The sequence below is a fragment of the Nerophis ophidion genome, linkage group LG04 (assembly GCF_033978795.1).
Source record: "Nerophis ophidion isolate RoL-2023_Sa linkage group LG04, RoL_Noph_v1.0, whole genome shotgun sequence".
In the NCBI taxonomy this organism is placed as follows: domain Eukaryota; kingdom Metazoa; phylum Chordata; class Actinopteri; order Syngnathiformes; family Syngnathidae; genus Nerophis; species Nerophis ophidion.
In genome coordinates this window covers 53,632,113-53,656,284 of record NC_084614.1, presented here as the reverse complement: position 1 = coordinate 53,656,284, position 24,172 = coordinate 53,632,113, and the positions used below count along the sequence as shown (strand labels likewise).

General features: G+C 37.3%; 1 protein-coding gene across 6 annotated transcripts in view; it reads left to right on the top strand.

Moving 5' to 3' along the window:
* The window catches only part of LOC133551523 (serine/threonine-protein kinase PAK 3), a 62,433-nt gene that overhangs the window by 34,149 nt on the left and 4,112 nt on the right, over positions 1-24,172 (top strand). For 2 of the 6 annotated variants that reach the window (XM_061898311.1, XM_061898312.1), the window contains exons 4-15: positions 3,378-3,531; positions 3,617-3,654; positions 6,932-6,994; positions 12,144-12,302; positions 12,372-12,546; positions 14,476-14,545; positions 17,513-17,561; positions 17,649-17,761; positions 17,923-18,040; positions 20,963-21,062; positions 21,143-21,339; positions 21,412-21,549. In XM_061898311.1, coding sequence (XP_061754295.1) covers positions 3,378-3,531; positions 3,617-3,654; positions 6,932-6,994; positions 12,144-12,302; positions 12,372-12,546; positions 14,476-14,545; positions 17,513-17,561; positions 17,649-17,761; positions 17,923-18,040; positions 20,963-21,062; positions 21,143-21,339; positions 21,412-21,549 — 1,374 coding nt within the window. Of the gene's footprint in view, positions 1-3,377; positions 3,532-3,616; positions 3,655-6,931; positions 6,995-12,143; positions 12,303-12,371; positions 12,547-14,475; positions 14,546-17,512; positions 17,562-17,648; positions 17,762-17,922; positions 18,041-20,962; positions 21,063-21,142; positions 21,340-21,411; positions 21,550-21,983; positions 24,161-24,172 lie in introns of those variants that run through there. The other 4 variants (XM_061898316.1, XM_061898313.1, XM_061898314.1 and 1 more) reach the window with 4 other exon arrangements.

Genomic DNA, 24,172 nt, shown 5'->3' with positions numbered 1-24,172 from the left:
GTTCAGTATTTATTTAAGTTACATATTTGCTTATGGAAATGACACATTTTTGATATGTCTATTTATTAAAGGATAACAAATGTATTTACCTTCCAATTACAGTACAATGGTAAAAAATTCTACAGTAATGAGAATAAAAAGTTTATAACCTTTTAAATGTTTTTTTGCAATATTTTTTTATATATAATGATTACATTACATTATAAATATTTTATCATTTTTATTGATGATTTTGTTTAGTTTATGAGCATGACGTAGACAAAATCTCTTGAGTCCGTCCTAAAAATGTAAATTATTGCATTTTGTTCTAATGTGTGGCACATTGAGACAAGAATGTGTTGGTTGACTTTCTAAAAGTAACATGTTGTCCTTCATTTGTTATTTTCGCAGTTTTATGCATTATTATGTATAAAAGATAAAAATCGTAAATTGTTTCGAGATTGCAATTTTGGAGAAAAACATTGCAATTATAGGTAGATCTTTTTTTTAAAATCGTGCAGCCCTACCAACAACAACAATAGTGGTTTAAGGCAGGCAAGTCAAATGTACGGCCTGCGGGGCATACCAGGCCTGCGAACAGGTTTTATATTTAGTGTGCTAAATATAAAAATAAGCAGCATTTTTTTAAATGAAAGAAACTGCTGTTGTAAATGTGTCCACTGGACGTTACAATAGCAATTCAAGTGTAACCTACGTCAAACATGACAGAGCTTAAAGATGATGTGTCAGCTGACTTTGAGAGCCCTCGGGATTGGCTGCTGCTACTCCAATCAGCGCAGGTGAAAGCAATCGGCTGCTTTGTTGTGGCTGCCGGCTGGCAGCAGATGGCAGCAGTAATGCCTTGATTTTACCAGTTCAGCCCGCGAGGGAATAGATTTTCCTCCCTGAGCTAAAATTAGTTTGACATCCTTGGTTTAAGCCAGGGTCTCAAACTCAATTTACCTGGGGGCCACTGGATGCAGAGTCTTGGTGAGGCTGGGCCGCAAGAAATTATTTCTTAAAAAAATCTTTGCATACTCTTAGGCATGTCTAGTTGTATAATGACGTTTCAAATTGTATCCCTTATGCAACGCAACTTTCTCTATGCAAATATGTAAATATATTAACATATTAGTATTTAGCCGACGCACGGAGAATAATGTTAATTCCGCAATGTGTGTCGTTCCGCTTTTCCTCCCTCCAGCAACACGGCGGTCGGCGGATAATAGCCGCGAAAGTACTGGGATAGCGAGCGCAAAAAAGTGACCGCTCCCGGAGTGTTATCCGGCGTCATATAAAAATATATGTAGTGTTCATCGTGTGAGGCAATGCCAATTACACAATAAAAAACAACATAACGATTTGAATTGGTCCAGGTTCTCGGGGACTGTTATTACTGACGGACAGGTGTCGAGGTGTGACTGCAGCCAAGCACGTAAGAAAACCCTCGTCTCCATGGCAACTTGTCTGTCGCTTTCACTCATTTGCCGCTTTTCCACTAACGCAGGGGTAGGCAACCCAGAATGTTGAAAGTGCCATTTTGGACCCAAATAACACAAGGCTGTCCATCGCCATTCATATAACACTTGCGGGCCGCCCTAACATTAAACTTTCATATTAAGGTGGGGGCCGCAAAATAACATCTCGCTGGCCGCAATTGGCCCGCGAGCCGCGTGTCTGAGACCCCTGGTTTAAGGGAACAGGTTAACAAAAAATAAATATATTTGCCAAAATTAGTTGTTACATTTTGTAAAAAAAATTGCCATGGGGCCTGAATTAAATAATTGTTGATTATGGTTTTCAACCACAACTGCCTCGCGCTGGTGTGCAAGCCCGCCATAGAACTGCATTTTAACATTAATCTGTAAGTGGAAACAGTTTGGACATTTTTGATCAGAAAGAGAAAAAGGCCAAACCCATGATTGATTAAGCGGGTTAAATATGTTTAAATATCAATTTTCCCATTTTCTACCACTTGTCCTTTTCGGGGTCGCGTTGGGTGCTGGAGCCTATCTCAGAATATATCACGTTTAAGTTAGATGGATTTTCTACAATCTTACTGTACCGCTAAGGCAAATGATTTTCCTCTTTTAGAAGATTAATAAAGTTCATCTATCTTTCCAGCTATCTACATAACAATATTAAACATTAGTAGTAACAATCCCAATAAAACTACAAATAATAATACTATGTCATTTTTTAACACAAAAATAATAACAAATACTTCATTATTTGGGATGGTTTCCTTTGGACGGTTCTCTCGCTGCTGTCATGGATCCGCTTTGAACTGAACTCTCGCGGCTGTGTTGGAACCACTATGGATTGAACTTTCACAGTATCATGTAAGACCCGCTCGACATCCATTGCTTTCGGTCCCTAGAGGGGGGGTGGGGGGGGGTTGCCCACATTTGAGGTCCTCTCCAAGGTTTCTCATAGTCATCATTGTCACTGGCGTCCCACTGGGTGTGAATTCTCCCTGCCCACTGAGTGGGAGTTTTCCTTGCCCTTATGTGGGTTCTTCCGAGGATGTCGTAGTCGTAATGGTTTGTACAGTCCATGGAGAAATTTGTGATTTAGGGCTATATAAATAAACATTGATTGATGATGATTGATTAATTATTTATTTCTTTGTTATGCTCCGACCCAGTCATTACAATTTTATGGGGCTGCTTTGCACAATGATACAATTTTTTGGGTGGATTAAAAAAGTCTGAAAGTCTAATTTCTTCCATTGCCCAAAGCTATTTAAGTTTTTTTCCTGAATAGATTTGCCTGTAAAGGAAGTAGTCGTGCTTATGTGTCATAATACACTGTAATGATACTTAAAAACTGCAAACCACCGGCACAAAAATAATATTAATGGATAAACACTTTTCCGACAGAAGCCATTCCAACGTTATTATTTTTAATTGTAAAGACAACATTTTGATATTGTGGAGGTTTCCCTCCTCAGGGTTCCTCGGACCACCAAACATGCTGACAGGAATCCGGCTCAGGGTTACAACACTGTTTTATTTTTTTCAATAAAAGTCTCTTCCGTGCTTTTCAGCAATAATTGTTTGTGTTGTGTCTCTCGCGTGTGCTCCAACTCCAACAACTTCTCCTTCCCAACTGCCGCCTTTAACAGAGCGACAGGTGATTAGACAAACACTTTCAGCTGTGTCATCCACTCACCTGTCGAAGCCGGTACTGCCATACCCCGCTTCGCTGTAGGTGCGCAGGCCACGCCCACCACAGATATACATTATAATTATTGTATAGTATGGTAGCTAATGCAGTATCCATAGAGAGTTGCTGCGGTGTAGATAAAATATTTGGGAAATGTTATGGCATTTTTAAGTAAAAATTAGAGCTTAAAGTACAAACATTTTAAATTTGACCCTTCTGTGGCCTTGCAGGGGATCCCAGAGCAATGGGCGCGGCTTCTACAGACCTCCAACATCACCAAACTGGAGCAGAAGAAAAACCCACAAGCCGTATTGGACGTCCTCAAGTTCTACGACTCCAAAGAGACCGTCAACAACCAGAAGTACATGAGCTTCACCTCAGGAGGTACAGTATATACACTAATACCCACAATATGCACTATTAAGAACCTTTAAGATCTCATTCTAATGAGAGCATATTTCTGTTTCAGACAAGTCCGCACATGGTTACATAGCAGCAAACACTCTGGTGAGTCTTATTTTCTTAGTTCCGCACTATTTTTGCTTTCTCCTTATTATGATTGTACAGTTGTAAGACAGTACTTTTGTAAGTTGTAAATAAGTAAGTGAAAGACAGTAGAGGCCTGATTTACTAAATGTTTGCTTTTACTAAAACACATGCAAACTTGATAGCACACACAAAGTTTCTTAAGTTAGCAGAATAAGGGGTGCTATCTATTTTGCGTCTCCATCTTCATTAATATGCAAAATATATGCTTATCATCAAAACTCCCACAATGCCGGGAAGAGAAAATGCAAATTCAGCACACACAATGTGATTTATCAACGCTTTATCACCGTTTTAGGAGTCCTATTTGGTTTTTTATTTAGCATATTTGAAAAGGACGCACACACTGACACAGTTTCGCACAGGGCTGTGAGAAAAACACATGATGGACAGAGAATCCTCCGTCTTACGTGTACGTTTCAATATATTTTGACGGTCAGAAATAAAAAATATTAGACACATCGTCTATTCAGCAACATCATTTTATATTATTTAGTAACTGCTGGATGACTTAAGGGGCTGCGTTTTAGTGTATAAATTATGTTCGTTTTTTCACATAGAATACATAATATATATATATACGTATGTATTATATGAAAAAAACACTTTTTGAAGTGTGAGCACATAAATGCAGCCTCTCTCCCATGCACCTAAGCGGTAAAAAAAGAAAAAAAGTGGTGTCAATGTAGATGCACTGTATGAATGCTGCTAAGATACCCATAAAAAGTGTTTCATGTCTCCTGCGTGTTTAAAATCATAGCAAAACGCCACAGGTTGGAGCATGATGAGATGAATGTGCAGTAAATGAGAGTGTTTCTGTGGTGATGCCCCATATGGTACACGCAAAATCCTCATTTGAATAAGGCGATCTGCACCAATTTTCAATTGCACACAGTCTTAGTAGATCACACGGAACACGCCCACTAATAGTACACGTTATTTCATAGATTGCACACGCTGTTTAATGTGAGGTATTTAGATCTTAGTAAACCAGGCCCTAAGTCTTGATGGGAAGAATGTATTTCTACAACACTGTATAAGTCGGAGAGGTAAGTTTTTAAATTGTTTGTATTGCTTCCCCTTAATGGACAAAATGTGTAAATTCCTCCCAAGAAACCTTTACTGTGCTTTCCCCCTAAGCCATTCCAGTTGCATGTGTGCTCAAACAAGAGCCCGCTGTTAATTTTTTTCAATCTTACTTGAACTAGATTTGTAATACAAACAATTGACGAGCTTCAGTGGAGGCTTGACTGCACTGAGGAGGACTCCCGCTACGCTGACCTCATTCCTGGCTTTGACCAGAGTAATCTATGCTTTTAATGCCTTGCCCTGCACACACGCTCAGCCGGGTGAAGAAATGCAATCCCGAGTCTGGCAGGGGGTCGAGGGGGATTCTCTGCCCTGGGCCAACCGCGCTGGGATCATGCAGGTTTTTTTTTTTTTTTTTTTGCTTGGACAGTGCCAGCGAAGGGCCAGCAAGGGTGGCAGTGAGGCGAAAAGGTTGCGTGTGAGAGAGTATTGGAGGGCGTCTCAGACTGTCCACTGATTCTGAGCCCTGCAGACGGGACTTTGCTATTAACTTGTGCCATCGCCCATCTATGACCTCAGTGTGCCCAGCAGGCAAAACTATCATTCAGTCTTGTTTTACTTTGAAAACTTTTCTCTTCTGCTGCGATTTTGTGTTGTCACGCTCAATATGAATATTTGCACACATTCAAGTGGAATATATACACAGTAGCAACATTAGGCATGTCCAATACCATGCAATACAATAATGTTATTTAGTAGGTCTGCTTCATGTCGAATAAAATACTATATTCCTAGCCTTTTGTGCAGGTTTCATAATGTATTGTCATGCGGTGAGGTGTGGCAGAGCTAACAATGATAACATCAAATAAGTATTAATATTCGTCCAGTGAACTGTGTCAGAAATGTATTTAAATTGTTTGAGTAAACAGTACCTTAAAGGGGATATGCACAGTTTTGGAATGTTGCCTATAATTCACAATCCTTATGAGAGACAAGAACACGTTTGTCTTTTTTTAAAATGCATTCTGGAATCTTAAATAAAAGTCCTCTTAAAATGGAGCCAATGGGAGCAATGACGTCTATTGTGTCTATTTCGACCATAAAACCCAATAAAAACATCTAAAAAAACCGCCAACAATACTCAGTTTACATTTGACCTGAATATTAACGAAGTAATAACTATATTGTTATTATAAGCACTAACGCTAAGGACCTACATTTAGCGGTGCATTGATCAGAGAGAGGCAAGTTCCTTATGCTGCTGTATTGACTAATGAGCTGCTTTCTCGCCTTGGAGCTAGTTAAAGTGTATTATAGATTATAAATCATGCCTCTCGCCTTAAAAATAAAATGATGTGGACATAAACTAAGTAGTTGGTCAACTTTGACAGCCAATTTACACCCGGTTGTGGCGAAAAAGACCTGATAAGACGCTTAGTTCCACTCCCCTTTTTTCTTTGCAAACATTATGAGTAGTTCTTCATCCAAACAGAAATATATATGAACCGTCTTAACCGTCGGCATCCCTGTGAGAGCAGACCTTGTACAGTAAGTGATGTTTTATTATGTTTGTTGGCTCTCATGAATTTTACATGAGTAATAATCAGTGATGTTGTTGAAGGAAAAAGCGAATGTTGCGATGCGTTTTTGAAATGAATGAGCCACCGTATACTTAAAATGAGCGAAATACGTAAATATGACATGTTATGAATATACTTAGTGTCTATATAAAACCTTGATGGTCCTTTTTTTTTAACCGTTTAATAGGCAGAGCGACTCCCATAGGTGCCATTGCTCGCATTTATTTACTAGTTCATGCATTAAAAAAAAAAGTGTGTTCTTGTCTTACATAAGGATTGTGAATGATAGGCAACATTTCAAAAAAGTGCAGTTCCCCTTGAAGTAAACTTACTAAAATATTGTATTTCTTGTGAAAATGCAAGAAATTGCATGATCACCCTCAGACAGTCATTATGAGTGCAGTGGGGAATGTATTCATTCGTGCATCCAAGCACAGGTTAAGTGTTAAATCTAAGACCTTCACTTTTATCGCGAGAGCTCTTTATTCAGCCACAAGGACCTGATGACCACCCCTTCGTAGTGGAACCCCCCGCCCCAACATTCCTTCCCCTGAAGTCCGCTCAAGTCTTCAACAATGTGTGGGTTTATTTTTGAGTAAAATCCTCCCATTTTTAACCTTCACATTCAGAATCGACTGCTGTCATCTGGGCCACCGGTCAGCCTTAGAACCTGCAGCGCATTATTTGACAAGGTAACTCCTCCATATTACTATTCAGCATCTCTAGCGTCAGTTATTGGATCTCAATTAGGCCCAGTGCAAATACTTGCAAGGAGATATTTTCTTTTTGATTTACTTTACTTTATTCTAGTTTTGCGTATAATGATGTCATCTCATGGTGGTGATGGTGGTGGCAGAAGGGTTGTGATAACTTTCAAACTGCATGTCCGAGCTCATGAACTCTCCCTTATAACATCATCACGATTGGCAACATAACCGCATGGTAAAGACTAAAAAAAAAAACATTTTGCTACTTGCAAGTAGCCAGTCTCTGCACTCTTGACCCAATCCTTCTCCAAATAGGTCACAGACCTGTTAGGTAGGAAAAGACCGGGTCTTTCTTTCTTGTTTAATCACCAGAACTAAGCTGCACTGCTTCATTTCTGCATGACAAGACTGTAAGTGGATGTTTCCATTCCATAAGAGGAGTACGATCCAAGCCAAACTGACTTTTGGATGTTGGAAACAAATCCTCAGTGTTAGGCAGACTGAATATAGTGGAAGTTTTGAAATGGTATGGTGCATCCGACTGAATATAGTGGAAGTTTTGAAATGGTATGGTGCATATCCAGGATGTCTGCGGCTTATCTACGCTTTGAAATTCACTGGGATGTTGCATGTTTGCTTCACTACTGAAACATAAAGCAGTGTGTTCCCTCTTTGAAAATGCATTCTCATCTTTGGTTCTTGGCACACAGAACCCAACCCCTCTTCTCTGATAAAAGCTGTGTATCTTTTTAGCACAATTGTTCCTCACAAATGGTCATTTTCTGACCGCGTGTTTCAAAACAGGATGTCAGCAACCATTTTGATTAACTTTTTTTTTTTAATTCTCAAGGGCAACACTTTTAAACGTGTACATACAGTATTTTAAAGCAGTGGTTCTCAACTACCTTATTTTCCGGGCTATAGAAAACACCGGTGTTTGAGCCACACTCACCAAATTTGAGAAGGTATAAGTATTTTTTTAGTTGCATAAGTTGCAGATATATACAGGTATGGAAGATTTTGTAAAATGTATTTACATACCTTAATTGTTTCCAAAAAGTCCCTGCAACAAGACAGTAAAACGGCAGATCAAACAAAACAGAAGTTATCGCCATGGACCCACTCGCTGCGGAAGCTAGTTCTCCAATCAGCTCAATAGACTTAATAACTCCACAGTGATGTTTCGGTCAATTTAGGAAACTCAAATAATATAAAAATATTTTCATTGTAAGTTATTAATACTAACATGTAGTATTTTTGCTAATGCCAACAACACTAGCTGGATTACGTTACGATAGCATGTACAATTATGCAAGAAAACCCTCCTACAGACATCACACATGGGACAGTTTTGTAAGTATGTATTGTTTTAGTTATATTGTAAACCTTACAGCCGTTGCTCGGAGTGATGAATTAAGAATCCTTTTAAGCAGATATGCTATTGACGAATACTTCCGGTTCGTCGAACGAAATGGGAAGTACAATTTTAACCTGCAGCACTTGCAGTTAGCAAACTTGTCCTAAAAGATGCCGCATAGCACAAACAATAACACTTTTTCAGTGTCTTTGTGTTCTATGAAAACTGTTGTACACAAAACAAAATGCCCATTAGTGAAGAAAAATCCATAAATTAGCTGCATCGTTCTAAAAGCAGCAGGGTTCAAAGTGTAAGGAAAAAGTAGAGGCTTGTACTCTGTAAAATACAATAGTTGGGCTGCAAGACCCACCATCACCCCTTAATGACAAGCAGCTACCCAAATTCGACATCACTACATACATAGTGAAATATTTTTTTATAATTTTGATGAACGTTATGTTTATGTTGATTTCAAACATGGAAACACAATAATACAGCACATATTTACAATGTCACACAAAGTTCAACATGTGCAAAACTCAATTTCACAATTATTACGAATACTTTTGTTCGTTACCTGTTTTCAATCTGTAACATAAATATACACATAAATAATAATGATAAATCAATGCTCATGAATAACAAGTTATCCAGTTATTGTTTACAAATAATAATAAAAATATGTATTCCATAAAATTTGAAAACTAGCAAAAGGTTAAAATGTGTACACTACAGGTTTACACTGTAATTACAAAATAAACTTCACAAATGTCTTTGTTTTATTTCAAATCCTGAAATCAAACAACTTTTGTACGATATTAAAAACTGTTGAGATGAGTGTGTAAGAAAGGCTCGTAATGAAACTGAATTAGATATACGATTGAACTAATTTGGGATAAACTAATTTCCGCAAAGTAGGATTATTATTAAAAGCATTAAGAAATAGTTTACCATCTTGAGTGCAGATCCTCCAGGCGCCATTGCTATGGCCCTCACCCGGCCACTACGACACAGCTACGACGTGGAAATACATGCTGGATAATTCCTCTAAATTACAACTGCGCTTTGATTGCTGAAACCACGGTTGTAAGCCGCACCAACAATCATTAGCTTTGTTATTACTTGTTAGCATATCATCCGTTAGCGATGCATGTCCTGTGTTCTCTTGAATCAAGAAAGTTCATCTCTACTTTGCTGCTGTTAGCCTTAAGTGCCGCGCCAAATGTCCGATGCTTCGTGCCGCTGTTGTCTTTTGACGTCGTACCAATGTGGTGTTGTTATTGATTAGACAGGAGTTGAAGATCAAGATCATGTTTTGTCAGCAGTTGGTCAACTTGCGATTGTAGCTGCGATATTTGAAGCTTCCTGTAACGAGGGATGACTGTATATAGATTTGGCCTACGACAGAGATTTTACTTTCATTGTCCTATGGTGATAATCGTGGTAATACGAATAAAATTGAGGGTGACGAGCAGCAACAGGCTGTAACAAACACATTTTTTCAAGTATACTATCACTGGGAGCCTGAAAGAATAGCTAAACATGCAACACACCAATAACAAGAAGCTGTGCTAACCGTTAAGCTCGATTGAATGTATAGTAGCCAAACAGCAGAACAAATTACAGCCGAGAGTAACCAGCTAATAACTGGAAATTAGCAGATAGCATTATCAAGCAGATTAGTAAGAGTTTAGAGAAAGAATAATACAACAACTACAATTATATACGGTGCAGGCACAAAAAGGGGACACACCTTCTCATTTAATGTGTTTTTGTTATTATTTTGACTGACTATTTACATTGTAGATCATGGGTGTCAAACTCTGGCCCGCGGTGTAATTTCACTTGGCCCTTGAGGCAATATCAAATTAACATTAGAGCTGGCCCGCCGCTGTAACACCGCATTCACCGCTAACACTCTTACTTGCCAACCCTCTCGATTTTCCCGGGAGACGCCTGAAGTTCAGTGCCCCTCCCGAATTTCATCCCGGACAACAATATTTGGAGTGGGCCTTAAAGGCACTGCCTTTGGCGTTCTCTACAACCTGTCTTCACGTCCGCTTTTCCTCTATACAAACAGCGTGCCGGCCCAGTCACATAATATATGCGGCTTATACACACACACAAGTGAATGCAAGGCAAACTTGGTCAACAGCCGTACAGGTCACCCTGAGGGTGGCCGTATGAATAACTTTAACACTGTTACAAATATGCGCCACACTGTGAACCCACACCAAACAAGAATGACACATTTCGGGAGAACATCATAAACAACATAAACACAACAGAACAAATACCCAGAACGCCTTGCAGCACTAACTCTTCCGGGACGCTACAATATACACCCCCGCTATCACCAAACCCCGTTCACCTCAACCCCACCGCCGAAAATAGGCATTCAATTTTTATTTAAATTTTATTTGATATGCCATTGATATTTTTTTATTATTATTATTTGAAACTCGATTTTGCATGTCACTATAAAGTTATATAAGCCTTGCTTGTTCAATATTCAATGCAAAACTTGTTTGGGTCCCTATTAAAAGGTTAATTGGTTCAACCTCGGCCCACGGCTTTGTTCAGTTTTACATTTCGGCCCACTCTGTATTTGACTTTGACACCCCTGTTGTAGATTGTCACTGAAGGCACCAAAACTATGAATGAACACATGTGGAGTTATGTACTTAACAAAAAAAGGTAAAGAAACTAAAAACATGTTTTAAATTCTATGTTTTTAAATAGCCACCCTTTGCTCTGATTACTTATTTGCACACTCTTGGCATTCTCTCCATGAGATTCCAGAGGTAGTCACCTGAAGTGGTTTTCACTTCACATGTGTGCTTAAAGCTCATCGAGAGAATGCCAAGAGTGTGCAAGGCTATTTTGAAGAAACTGGGGTATAAAACATGTTTTTAGTTATATCACCTTTTTTGCTAAGTACATAACTCCACATGTTTTCATTAAATGATAAATGGGCTGTACTTGTATAGCGCTTTTCTACCTTCAAGGTACTCAAAGCGCTTCGACACTACTTCCACATTTACCCATTCACACACACATTCACACACTGATGGAGGGAGCTGCCATGCAAGGCACCAACCAGCACCCATCAGGAGCAAGGGTGAAGTGTCTTGCTCAGGACACAACGGACGTGACGAGGTTGGTACTAGGTGGGATTTGAACCAGGGGCCCTCGGGTTGCGCACGGCCACTCTCCCACTGCGCCACGCCGTCCCTTCATAAACTATTCATAGTTTTGATGCCTTCAGTGACTATCTACAATGTAAACAGTCAGTCAAAATAAAAATAAAAACACATTGAATGAGAAGAAAGTGTGTCCACACGTTTGGACTGTTCTGAATACAGTATACAGTTTATGAATATATATTAACTTTTTATTATGAATATTATTGAATGGATTATAGGCCATAACACCCAGACCTACAGTAAATGAGTTCTCATCATTCCCTGTAAAGAACTGTTTAAAAGACTTGACTCGTTTGGGAACGTCACATCTCTACCAGGCAACGAGTTGTGACCCACTTTTTGCTCGCCACCCACCAATTGAGAATCACTGCTTTTAGAGTAGTCAGTGTTCAGATTGTGTAGAAGTATATATTTCCTGCACACTGACTACTACTAAGTTGGATCCAAGGTTCATTGCTATAATACTGAGAGGCGCGTTTACTTTTGTGAGATGTGTCACATGTCCTGGTTGAGGTTACACTGCCCTGCTACTAATAGTGGTATTGCAACATCACTTATGTCCATCCTGCAGGGTGCCAAAACATCAACTTCAGAACCCCCCATCGCGCCGCCTGTGTCAGAAGAGGAGGATGAGGAGGAAGAGGAAGAAGAGGAGGAGGAGGAAGATGAAGACGATGACGACGATGAACTTCCACCGGTCATTGCGCCTCGACCTGAGCACACCAAATCTGTGAGTTGTAGTAATTTCCAGCGCAATGTAACGTCGCCGTGACTTCAACTCTTACAAATGCTCTTGCAGATCTACACACGCTCAGTCATGGACCCACCCAAGCCTCCCACTCCTGTCCAAGAGGTGGTGACGCCACCCGAGTCGCAGGTCCAGCCCGACAACACATCCAGCACAATGTATCGTAACACGGACCGCCAGAGGAAGAAGTCCAAAATGACAGATGAGGAGATCCTGGAGAGACTCAGTATGTGTCTTTATAGGAATACTTTTTATTCCACAACACTTGTTTTTTTACCCACACTCGCTTGCCACAACGTTAGGAAAACACAGTAAAAAGTCCAACAGGATCTAATACAATAGTACCTCAACTTACAAGCTTAATTGGTTCTGTGACAGAGCTCTCAACTCAAAACACTTGTATCTCAAATTAACATCTCCCGTTGAAAAAAATTGAAAGTGCTTGGCCCCAGCTAAAGAGCACAGTTTTAACGTGTAACATGCCTTTTAGAAAGATAAACTTTTAGATAACAAATATCGTAGAAAAACAATACAATACAATGTACTACACACAACAACAGTAGTTTTATGAAATAATGTAATAATAATGTACAGCATTTACCTTGGAGAGTGGACTTCTCAATATCTCCTTTGAGCTACTTCTCCATCTAGCACACCATCAGCAGCTTTTCCATATTTTCATGGATAAATTTCCGCCAGTTAGATAGTTGTAAGTTTAACCATCCTGTTAGGCATCAGACTCATTCTGTTTCAGTATGGTGCAGACTATCAGTGATAAGCTCAAATCACACACTCACGATTTTGATTATATTGTTCTTTAATTCAATGAAATCAGCCACTTCTTATTAGCATTGTCCTTTAAACTCACTTTCTTTCATGCCATGTTTGGTAAACAAAGTTATGTTAATCTCTAGCTATAAGCTAATGCTAACGAGTAAGACCAGATATTTTGGTCGGATCTTACGGGGTTTACTGAGACATTTGCTACTCCAACTAATGGCAAAGAAGCTTGTAACTCAATTTTTTTGCGTGCAACTTAATACATTACATTTAGCTGAGAGACAACTCTTTCCTCAAAATACTTCAAGTTGAGGTACCACTGTACAAGAAATAATCGGCCTTTGCAAACACACACAATACTCCTTATATTCTGAGACTTTAATGATAAATTTAAAGTTCAAGATTTATTTTTGAGAATTCCATACATGTATAGCAGCACATGAAATAACTATATTCTATATTTGACAGTAAGCAGCATAAATACTGTGTACTTAATTTCCTGAAATAGCTGTCAGCGGCATGTATTTATTCAGCTGCAGAGAGAAAACATTTATTGGAAGGTGATATCTATTTAAGAGGATGCCCCGACTTAAAATGGCTTCTAACTTAGACTTAGACTTAGACAAACTTTAATGATTCACAAGGGAAATTACAAAGAATGGAAAGGACATTGCACATATAAAATAGACTAAAAATGTACCGTAGTAGCAATATAAAATATAACATATACTGTATGTAATATTTACATAATATATATACAGTATATGATACATACTGATATATTATATTATAGTTTTACATAGTATATAACAGCTGCAGCATTAAATAGAGCAGAAAATATACATTATAAACAAAAAGAGGTAGCTAACATAGAAGGTGTCAGGTAATAGACAAATATCATCTGTTGCTGTATGGCGAGTGATTGTACAGCTGGATGGAGTGCGCAGCATAACATATACATATATCAAAATATTGCTTTATTATTGTGTTTGCAGTGGTGTAAAATTGCAATCCATCATACAGAGAGGTACATTTTTTTGGGTGGGGCAGAACTGTTAAGAACACCAGTCCGTGTGATGCGCTGCCTTTTTAAAGCTGCAAACTACAACCTCATGTTGATAAATAAGTACAGTACTTCCTGTGCAGGGAGGTGTTCCTAATATTGTGACCAGTAGTTGTATGCATATTCACTCATGCTCAATAAGCGATGCATATGAAAGAGTGTCATTTTATTAATAAACATAAAGTAGCTGCCCTTAAGGCAAAAGCATCTCTGCTCTACAGTCATGTCTTTAAAATTTCTGTGCACACACACACATACACACATATATCGATACAAAACCCGCACAATCATTATGCATGTGTTTTGTCTCTGACTCAGGGAGTATCGTGAGTGTCGGGGATCCTAAGAAGAAGTACACGCGCTTTGAGAAAATAGGACAAGGGTAAGTCTGTCGATGAGCGTAAAGGATTGCTATGTGAAACAGGAGTTATTTAGTTTCATGGCTGCTGATTTTTCAGAAACCTATTGGTTAAAGGACCATTATTTATATTATTTGTAACCTAGCTAGCTAACACAGTCATAAAGAGTCATGCTGCAAATGAAAACTTAAGCACTATACTAAGATGAGTCATGAATATGATGCAACTTCCTACTGCAAAGAGTCAAAGATGGTCTTTATCAGTTTTGTCCACACTTTTTCCACAGATCACTGAAGATTCAAACAATATGGTGGATATTTTTGTAATTGAGTAAAACAGTCTGGAAAAATGCATTTAATAAATATAAATATAAAACATTAGGTCAGCTGTGTGTTTTTGCTGGCAATATATATTATTATTAGAGACATTTGATTTGGCGCTGCTCTTTTTTGTGATTAATTTCATTGTATTTCTGCAATGTAACCTTCGTAACTTAGACTCAATATTCCTCTTCAAATCAGACTCGAAACACACCTATTCCTGTTTGCTTATTCATTGTAAATCTTATCGATCTTTAATGTTGTTTTTATCCAATTGATCTTATTGTTTTTATTTTGTATGTTGTCCTTGAGTGCCCAGAAAGGCGACTTATAAGTGCAAAGAAAAAAAAATTAAATACAAAATGTGCCGCTGCTCTATATTCTAGTGGTACCCTGCTTTTTTTAGGAGCTACAGTACAGTCAAAATCCGGAAAGATCGTCGACGCCCTTGTTTCTTACCCATAGGGCAGCCCGCGCCCCCGAGAAGGCCGCCAAAAGAAGATCTGTTTCTCAGCTGTGGTCCGTGTACACTTTTCCACCACCTGTGGCAGTAGTGACACTATCACGCAAACAAGAAACCTGACCAAAGCTTTGATAATATTTAGACATTTAGACTTCCTTTATTGTCATTCAAATTTGAACTTTTCTGTACGGATAAGAACAGAATTTTGTTGCATTAGCTCATTGGAGTGCAGGATAAATGTTGCATTTACAAAATAAAGTGCAGATATAAGTAGATTACTGTACGGATAAATATATTGCACTTTTGCATATGTAAGCACGTTTACAGATGTATGTTATATTGTCTTTATAGTCCATTTGTTAGTAACACATGCTATCATTTGACAAGGTTTACGCTGTTCAACTGTAAGTAGTTTGGAAATAATTATTGAACACGATTAAAATCAAGAGTAAGATTACTTTTTTTTTTTTTAAAGAAAACAAAACCAAAAAAAAAGAGTAAGATTACTAATTCTGTGTTAATATTTGACGTGGGGCCGGGGCCCCTCTGTAGTGGAACAGTTCAGTTCAGTTTCAGTTTATTTCGAACATGCATACGATACAATGTGAAGCATCACACACTTCCAGTTGTTTCATTACAGCACGTCCGAAAAGGAGAAGGAAGAAGCAGCGCTTATTTTATCCTACACCTTTTTCATACCATAGCAAATTTAATCCAATTTCCTGGTTGTCTGTAACAGAACAGTGAACAAATAAATAATAAAAATAAATATTAAGCAAGCGTACACTTATTAAAAACATAAATAACCTTTGTGTCAATAAAAAATAAAGGGAAAAAAAGGGTTCAAGATGTTCATCATAATTCTTGTTCTGTGTTCTTGGTGAACACTTGTAATTTGAACAGTCTCTTAAAGTAAATCATATTTGTGCTTTGTTGGATTTCTTTGGTTAATCCGTTCATAATTTATTTCAACATACTGACATGCTTAATGTTTTAAGTGTTGTGCGAGCATACAAATGTTTTAAATTATTTTTTCCTCTAAGGTTATATTCCTCCTCTTTTGTTGAGAAGAATTGTTGTACATTCTCGGGTAACAGGTTATAGTTTGCTTTATACATAATTGTAGCTGTTTGCAAACGCACCAAGTCATTGAATTTCAATATTTGTGATTCAATAAATAAAGGGTTTGTATGTTCTCTATAAAGTTGGACCCTGAAGTGAATAAGGTTAAGAACAGGACACACGACAGGAGCACTGTGCTGTATATTTCAATCATAGTCATTCAGGGTCCTATATTCCCATGTTCTTAAGTGGAAAAAAGGTGTGCAACTGCACGGATTCTGGCTGGGCCGCATTCTCCTACTGCACTCAAGTCTGTCACTACTCATCTTCATTCAAGATGCGCACTTTGGGTGGAGCAAGCCTAAAATGTGAGCCTGTCCTGTCAAATCTGGCCTTCCACTTATTCTCCCATCGACTTAATTAGTTTTGCTTCTAAGCGCTTCCGATCGATCACTGGATTGATTGATTGATTGATTGATACTTTTATTAGTAGATTGCACAGTTCAGTACATATTCCGTACAATTGACCACTAAATGGTAACACCCAAATAAGTGTTTCAACTTGATTAAGTCGGGGTCCACGTTAATCAATTCATGGGCCATATGAAAGTTTGTATGCAGTGTACACCACACATAAAAAAATGATAACCGAGACTTTCATGAAGTGATCGAATTTACTATGAATAGAAAAAAGTTCAGCGCAAACGGGAGAAAAGGGCTGTTAAAATTCTGCACAGATCTGGCAGGCATGTTCAATGTTATTTACTGTTCAATAGTTCTTGCGTCACCATTTCACTGCGGTCATTTATCATTTCATATCTATAAATTGAATTTTTTATAGCTATGAAACATAATAAGCACAGGAATGGACACCTCCCTACTCGCCTTTGTTTTGAATAGTGTTTCCATGGTGATTGTTTTTGAGGAAATACAATGCTGTGAATGAATGTTATGGTTGTTGTTATCGTGCGGGCAAATGCAAATTCAATTTACTGGGAAGCAGATCCATATTAATCCAATTGGGCCAAAGCATTTCCTGTGACGATGATGACAAATCCCTCATCATTTCCAAGTGTAAAAAAGCGTGATGAAATGAACCTAATTTCCAAACAAAAGTGATGAATTTTACATGTGTTTGTCTCAAGGGCTTCTGGCACTGTGTATACCGCCATCGACATAGCAACAGGCCAAGAGGTAAACAAAAGAAGATCATGGCATTTAATGCTGTAGATGAGTTGCTGGGAAGTGTACTGTACATACAGTTTGTTCTTGTCTCCTCAGGTGGCCATCAAGCAGATGAACCTGCAGCAGCAACCCAAGAAGGAGCTGATCATCAATGAGATTTTAGTGATGAGGGAAAACAAGAACTCTAATATAGTCAACTACCTGGACAGGTGTGTTAGCAGATGATTATGCATTATTTCATGGATCAGGACTCTTTCACTTCTCTTTTTGCTGCCTAAATTGCAATACTGCCCCCTACTGTTAGTATTGCTACACTTCAGTGTAAGAATTACCTCTCCTTGATACTGAAGGAACATTATTTCTTTCATAGTTACCTGGTAGGAGATGAGCTGTGGGTGGTGATGGAGTATTTGGCCGGCGGCTCGTTGACAGACGTGGTGACCGAGACCTGCATGGACGAGGGTCAGATAGCAGCGGTTTGCAGAGAGGTAAGAAACCCAAATGTAAAAGCGGTGACGGCAACCACACCAACTCCCACCGATCACAGCTAACTTTTTATTTGAAGGGGAAAATTAGGAAACACACCTTGAAAGCCATTTGTACATGCATGTAGTCTACCTGTCATTTTGTACCTTCTGCCATCCAGTGAGAGAGCATTTAATTGTTCTGCCTGTCGCTACTTGTCACTGGCTTAAATACATGAACAAAAAATAAATTATTAATAGGGATAGGAATTTTACAAAGACTCACAATTTGATTCAGAGTCGATTCTCAATTCAAACTGATGTGGTATCTGAACCGAGGATGTCGTTGTGGCTTGTACAGCCCTTTGAGACACTTGTGATTTAGGGCCATATAAATAAACATTGATTAATTTTTGTAAAAAAAATACTTGGTATAAAAGTTATAATAAAACCTTTTCAAAACAGATTTCAAAAGGTCCTCTTGGACTTATGACATATATGCACAGCAAATGAGCATGGGGATAGCCTAAAGACTAAATACAAATAAAAACAAACTAAATAAATATTCCATTATTTCATGATTTATTTATATTAAAGTACCAGTAGAGGTTAAAAACAAGTTGCCTCTATATTGAAGCTTTTATCATAAAAGTCTGATCTATGACACCAAAAGACTTCCAAAGTTTGCGAATAATTAGATATGATCAAAATAGTATTTATCGCAGAGAGATTCCCGAGCCATTTTGAGAGACAATGAAGAAGCCAGTCAGGCGATCGCGTGACATCATGCCAGGAACCAAATATCCTTTTTCTGTCAACAATGCTAATCTTACAGACTGTGTGAGAGCCAACAACTATTACTTTTGGATAATTAATATCCAGGACCTTATATTTTTGAGCCCGAACACAAAGAGGATGAGCAAAAAGTTTTAGAAGCCAAGTGATGGATGCAGTTTCCTTGTGACACTAGCATCCTCAACGTAGCTCAGTGCTAAACTTACAAACTAACAATAACAAACCAGAATAAAACAGACACTCACCGTAGTATTTCCACAATCGCGGGGATGCGAACGACGAGACGCTCACATTATTTAGTTTGGATGAAGATTCAATCGCAATCCTCACGATAGGTAAAAAAAAGTTATTGCAGAGATGTCTTGTCGGGTCTATTTCGCCATCTCTGGGACACGAAAGTCGACCAGCCTGTCAGAACATGGCCACATTAGTCAAGTAGCAGGTGAGAGATGCATGAATTGTAATCTAGAATATAATGTTAACAAATTTGTGACGAATAAAAAGCAGCCATCGGTTCAGTGTGCCAACAATAGCAGCGTAAGCTAGCATTAGCTCACTGCTATCAATGCACCGCTAAATTGTCCGTCTGCATTGGTGCTTATAATAACAATGTCACTCATATTTGGTTTATTTTCAGGTCACGACATGTAAATGTAATACTGTTGGCAGTTTCTGGATGTTTTTAGAGAGACAGTATAATGATCTGTTGACTCAATTGTTGGTTATTTATTTAGGATTTCAAATGCATAAAAAAGCCAAGCATATGTGTTCTTGTCTTACATAAGGATTATGAATGATAAACAACACGTATATTTTCAATGTTTGCATATTTCTAGTAGGACTGATCTAATGACATGGTCAGAATATAAAAGTGTGATCATTTCAATATCCGAAAATAGCCAAAGGTATTCAGAGCGCATTATTCAAAATGGCTGACTAAATTTGTGGCATTTTTGATGTTTGGACAGTATTTTCACATTCTTTGTGGATTGTAAATACAATTAACAAAGGTTTAATGGATACAATGAAACACAAATAAGCATATAAAGCCAACTTGTTTTTCCATTCTACTGGTACTTAAATGATTTTAAAAAATGTATTAAATTTTTTTCATGTAAAAGTGCATCCAAAAATATAATCATTTAGTGAGATTGTTATTTTATGATTTATTTAATTAGTTTATGATTGAAAAACTTATTTAATTAAATGTATTTCATGTAAAATTTAATTATTTAATAATTTAATGATTTAAAAATGTTTTTGAACATGAATAAATACAATTAAAAAATCGAAATAATTGCAATTAAAAATATTATTTAAAAATATAAAGAATAAAAAAAATGTGTTTCTTAAGGAAAAAAATTTAGATATGTTTTTTTGGTTCTTGATAATTATAAATATATTTATAGTCAGAATAAAAAAAGTATTGTAATTGGGATTTGAATTGAAACCATTTTTTCCCCACAGTTCCTACTGATTGTCCTTTATGTGGTACTAGTCCAATTGGGATAGGCTCCAGCTCCCCGCGATAGAAAACGTAAAGATGGAATACTAAGTTTTCACTGTTAATGGGAACACATAATCTCCATAAATGGATGAGTTTGGTGTAGAAGAACTTGACCTCTACACTAGTGGTCCCCAAATTACAGGCCGCGGGCCCGCTAGCGTTCGAGATCTGGCCCGCGGGAAGTCCCAAGTTAAAAAAAATATATATATGTATATATATATATATATATATATATATATATATATTTTTTTTTTTTTTTTTTTTTTTATCTGTTCTTTTCTAATCCATTTTCTACCGCTTGTTGCTTGTTACTCTCAGAGTCTCCTAGCCGCTCAGGCAAATCAAATGCATTTTTCATTCGATGATGTGATATCATATATATATATGTTTATATATAAACAGTCCGGCCCCCAGCCAAATTATTTTAACCCAATGCGGCCCCCGGGTCAAAAAGTTTGGAAACTCCTGCTCTACACCATCAAACACACTTTGGGACGAACTAAACTGCAAAAACTCAAATTCAATGAAGCTCTAATATTAGAAATAAATTCAATTAAATACTTGTGGACAAATACATACTCAAATCTAAGATATACTTTCCTGCAATAAACAAAATAATTTTTAAATGTCCTGCTTCTTTGCAGTGTCTTCAGGCGCTGGACTTCCTCCACTCCAACCAGGTGATCCACCGAGACATAAAAAGTGACAACATCCTTTTGGGCATGGATGGATCGGTCAAGCTGAGTGAGTTTATTGTCGTTGGCATCAAGATTCATCCGATCACGTGATCTCTTATCCGTGGCTTCCTCTGTCGCCCTCTACAGCCGACTTTGGCTTCTGCGCCCAAATAACTCCGGAGCAGAACAAGCGCAGCACAATGGTGGGGACGCCTTACTGGATGGCACCGGAGGTGGTGACCCGGAAGGCTTACGGCCCAAAAGTGGATATCTGGTCTTTGGGAATCATGGCCATAGAAATGGTGGAGGGTGAACCGCCGTACTTAAATGAGAATCCACTCAGGGTAAGAAACGTCATGATAGGATATCAAATAGTATTACATTTTATTTCTGCCTTTTCACCGCATGTGTTACAGGCCTTGTATCTGATCGCTACCAATGGGACACCGGAGCTCCAGAACCCAGAGAGACTGTCCTCTGTCTTCAGAGACTTCCTTAATCGTTGCCTGGAGATGGACGTGGACCGCAGAGGTTCTGCCAAGGAGCTGCTTCAGGTAATAGACATGAAAAACTACTTCAGTTTTACAGTTCTGTCTAATTCCCTCTAAATCTGATGATACACATATTGAACTAATCAAAATGTGTATTGTCCCTCTCAGAAGACTTTATTTATTTTAAACTCATTTGAGAAACAGGACTGAAAGTAACCTGAGGTAGTTTTTAGCACATAATTAATAAATAAAATATAGTCACATGGCATTTATGCTAATAACATGTTGGCAGTAAGTATATTACAGTTATTCAGCTAAAAGATATTAAATAACACAGAAATGATTTAGGTAACATGACACCCCCTGCGGCCCCAAAAAAGGGACAAGCTGTAGAAAATGGATGGACTGTTACCTAAAAATTTTAGCCCTCAAGTGATAGTTGAAATATCAAATATACATAAAAATGATTGGACGTACTTTTTCACTGTTGTCTGCAGAAGAGCTGAGTGGCACAACTTCTTGTGGACCATGTGATTCATGGAATATTCCATATTTATATTGGGGGTAACGTGTCATAAGGTAACAGAACTGAGTGAAACCACGGGGACACAAATAAATAAATAAATTGTTGTTTTAAAAAGTTATAATATTGAAAACAAATTTGGAACATAAATGGACTGTCAAATGGGACAGAAATAAATGAATCTTTTAAATATTTAAATGTGTCATAAATTAATTATAACGGAATTAAATACATAAATCTGTTTATTAAAATGTGTCATTATTTTTTATATTGTAAAAGTACATTTAATTTCCTAATCGTTTGATTATTTAAATATTCAATAATTATTTAATCATTTAGATTAAATATTTCAATGTTCAATTAATTATTTAATTCAATATTTCATTGTTTCTTTATTTCACAATTTATTTCATGATTTAAAGATCTATTAAAGTATTTCATTAACTTGCGTGTCAGCATTAGGGTCAAATGAGACAAAATTAAATAGTTAGGTGAATGTCATTAATGAATTATAAGCGGAATCAAATACATAAATATGTCATTAATTTATTTAATTCAAAAACTTCCGTAATTTATTATTAAAATATTAATTTTAAATTATTTCGATATTTGATTATTTCATGATATCATGAACCTGTATCTTATTGTACCTGTCAAGCTTAGCCCTCAGTCAGTGGCCGGGTCCTAACACCTGATTGGTTACCCAACACTTCCACTTCGACCAGAGAAGCGTAGAAGTATCTTGGTCTGAAAGTGCAGAAGTAACTCCCGACAACGTGAACACATTTCTCTAACTGCTACATGTTCTGAGTCAGCGTGTCTACCTTCCACACACAAAGTTCTAAAATATCTACCACCAACTCCTGGAAAAAGTATGAGTATATCCCCAATCGACGCCATGTTTTGAAAGACTTCCAAAGTTCCAGGCTTCAGACCAAAGCAATCATTGGACTCTTACTTGGAGGGATTTGACATATGAAATAAGTTCATAAAGCGTTTACACAAAGTTAAATGAAATAATTTAAAAAAATCATTAAATATTGAAATAATCGATTAAGGGATTAGATCATTAAACATTTCTATATTACATAAATTAATGTAATTTCGCATTACATAAATGAATGACACATTTTATAACACATTAACGTATTTCATTCCAATTATAATTGGTTAATGACACATTTAAGTTAATGTTTAAATATGTCCTATCCGACCCTCCATATTCTCAAACTGCCGTATGCTAAACAATCACTAAATTCAATTTTCAAACACAGTGTTACTGTTCAAACTGTGTGCAATCTTACAGTGGCCATATTATGTTTTCAAAATATTTGTTAAATAAAAAATCGGCTTGGTTTTTTTATGAATTTATAGGCCTACTATGCTACTGTACTTTAATGTTGGTCATTATGGTGGCACTTGGCGAACCAAGTGTTTTCTGAGGTTGTACTTGGTGAAACAAGTTTAAGAACCACTGATTTAAATAATTATATTTAATGATAAAGTCTAATTTTAGGGAGAGGGGACAGGCAACAAATACTTTTTTTTTCCACAAAATTCAGCTTTTAGATATTATATACTTTGCTTAATAAAAAGTTTTACAGTTAATTTCTTTGAAAGATTTTATTTCCTAGTTACAATTAATCACTATTTTGAAGGATTCCCACAAAATAGTTACAATGCAACATTTGTTAAGGAAGAAATTATGTTGGGTTTTAAATGTTTACTTCACAATTACTAGCTTTCCAAGGGGATTGTTTGGAGGCGATACCAATTTGACAACTCATTATATACAACAACTTAATTTTTACATTTTGATTATGATTTGGAGTGCATGAGAAAGTGAGAAAGTAAAGCAATGTAAAGAAGTAAACTGCTATGTCAGTCAGTCTTTTATAGTGTTGAGTTTGTTGTAAACAACATTCCAAGAGTTTCACTGAGTAGCACAGCCAACATTTTACAGCTCATATAGCTGCAGATGAATGTTGACCCCTCATGATAACTCAAATTCAGACACTCATTTCAGACTACTATTGGCTATTCGGGGTTTTATTTGGAGCGTTTGTTTCAATAATGGCAGCGTGACGGCCATATGTTAATACTTAACACTTCATCTTCGTTTTATTGCACCCGTCTCACATTTGTATTCTTTCCTTCCGCGCG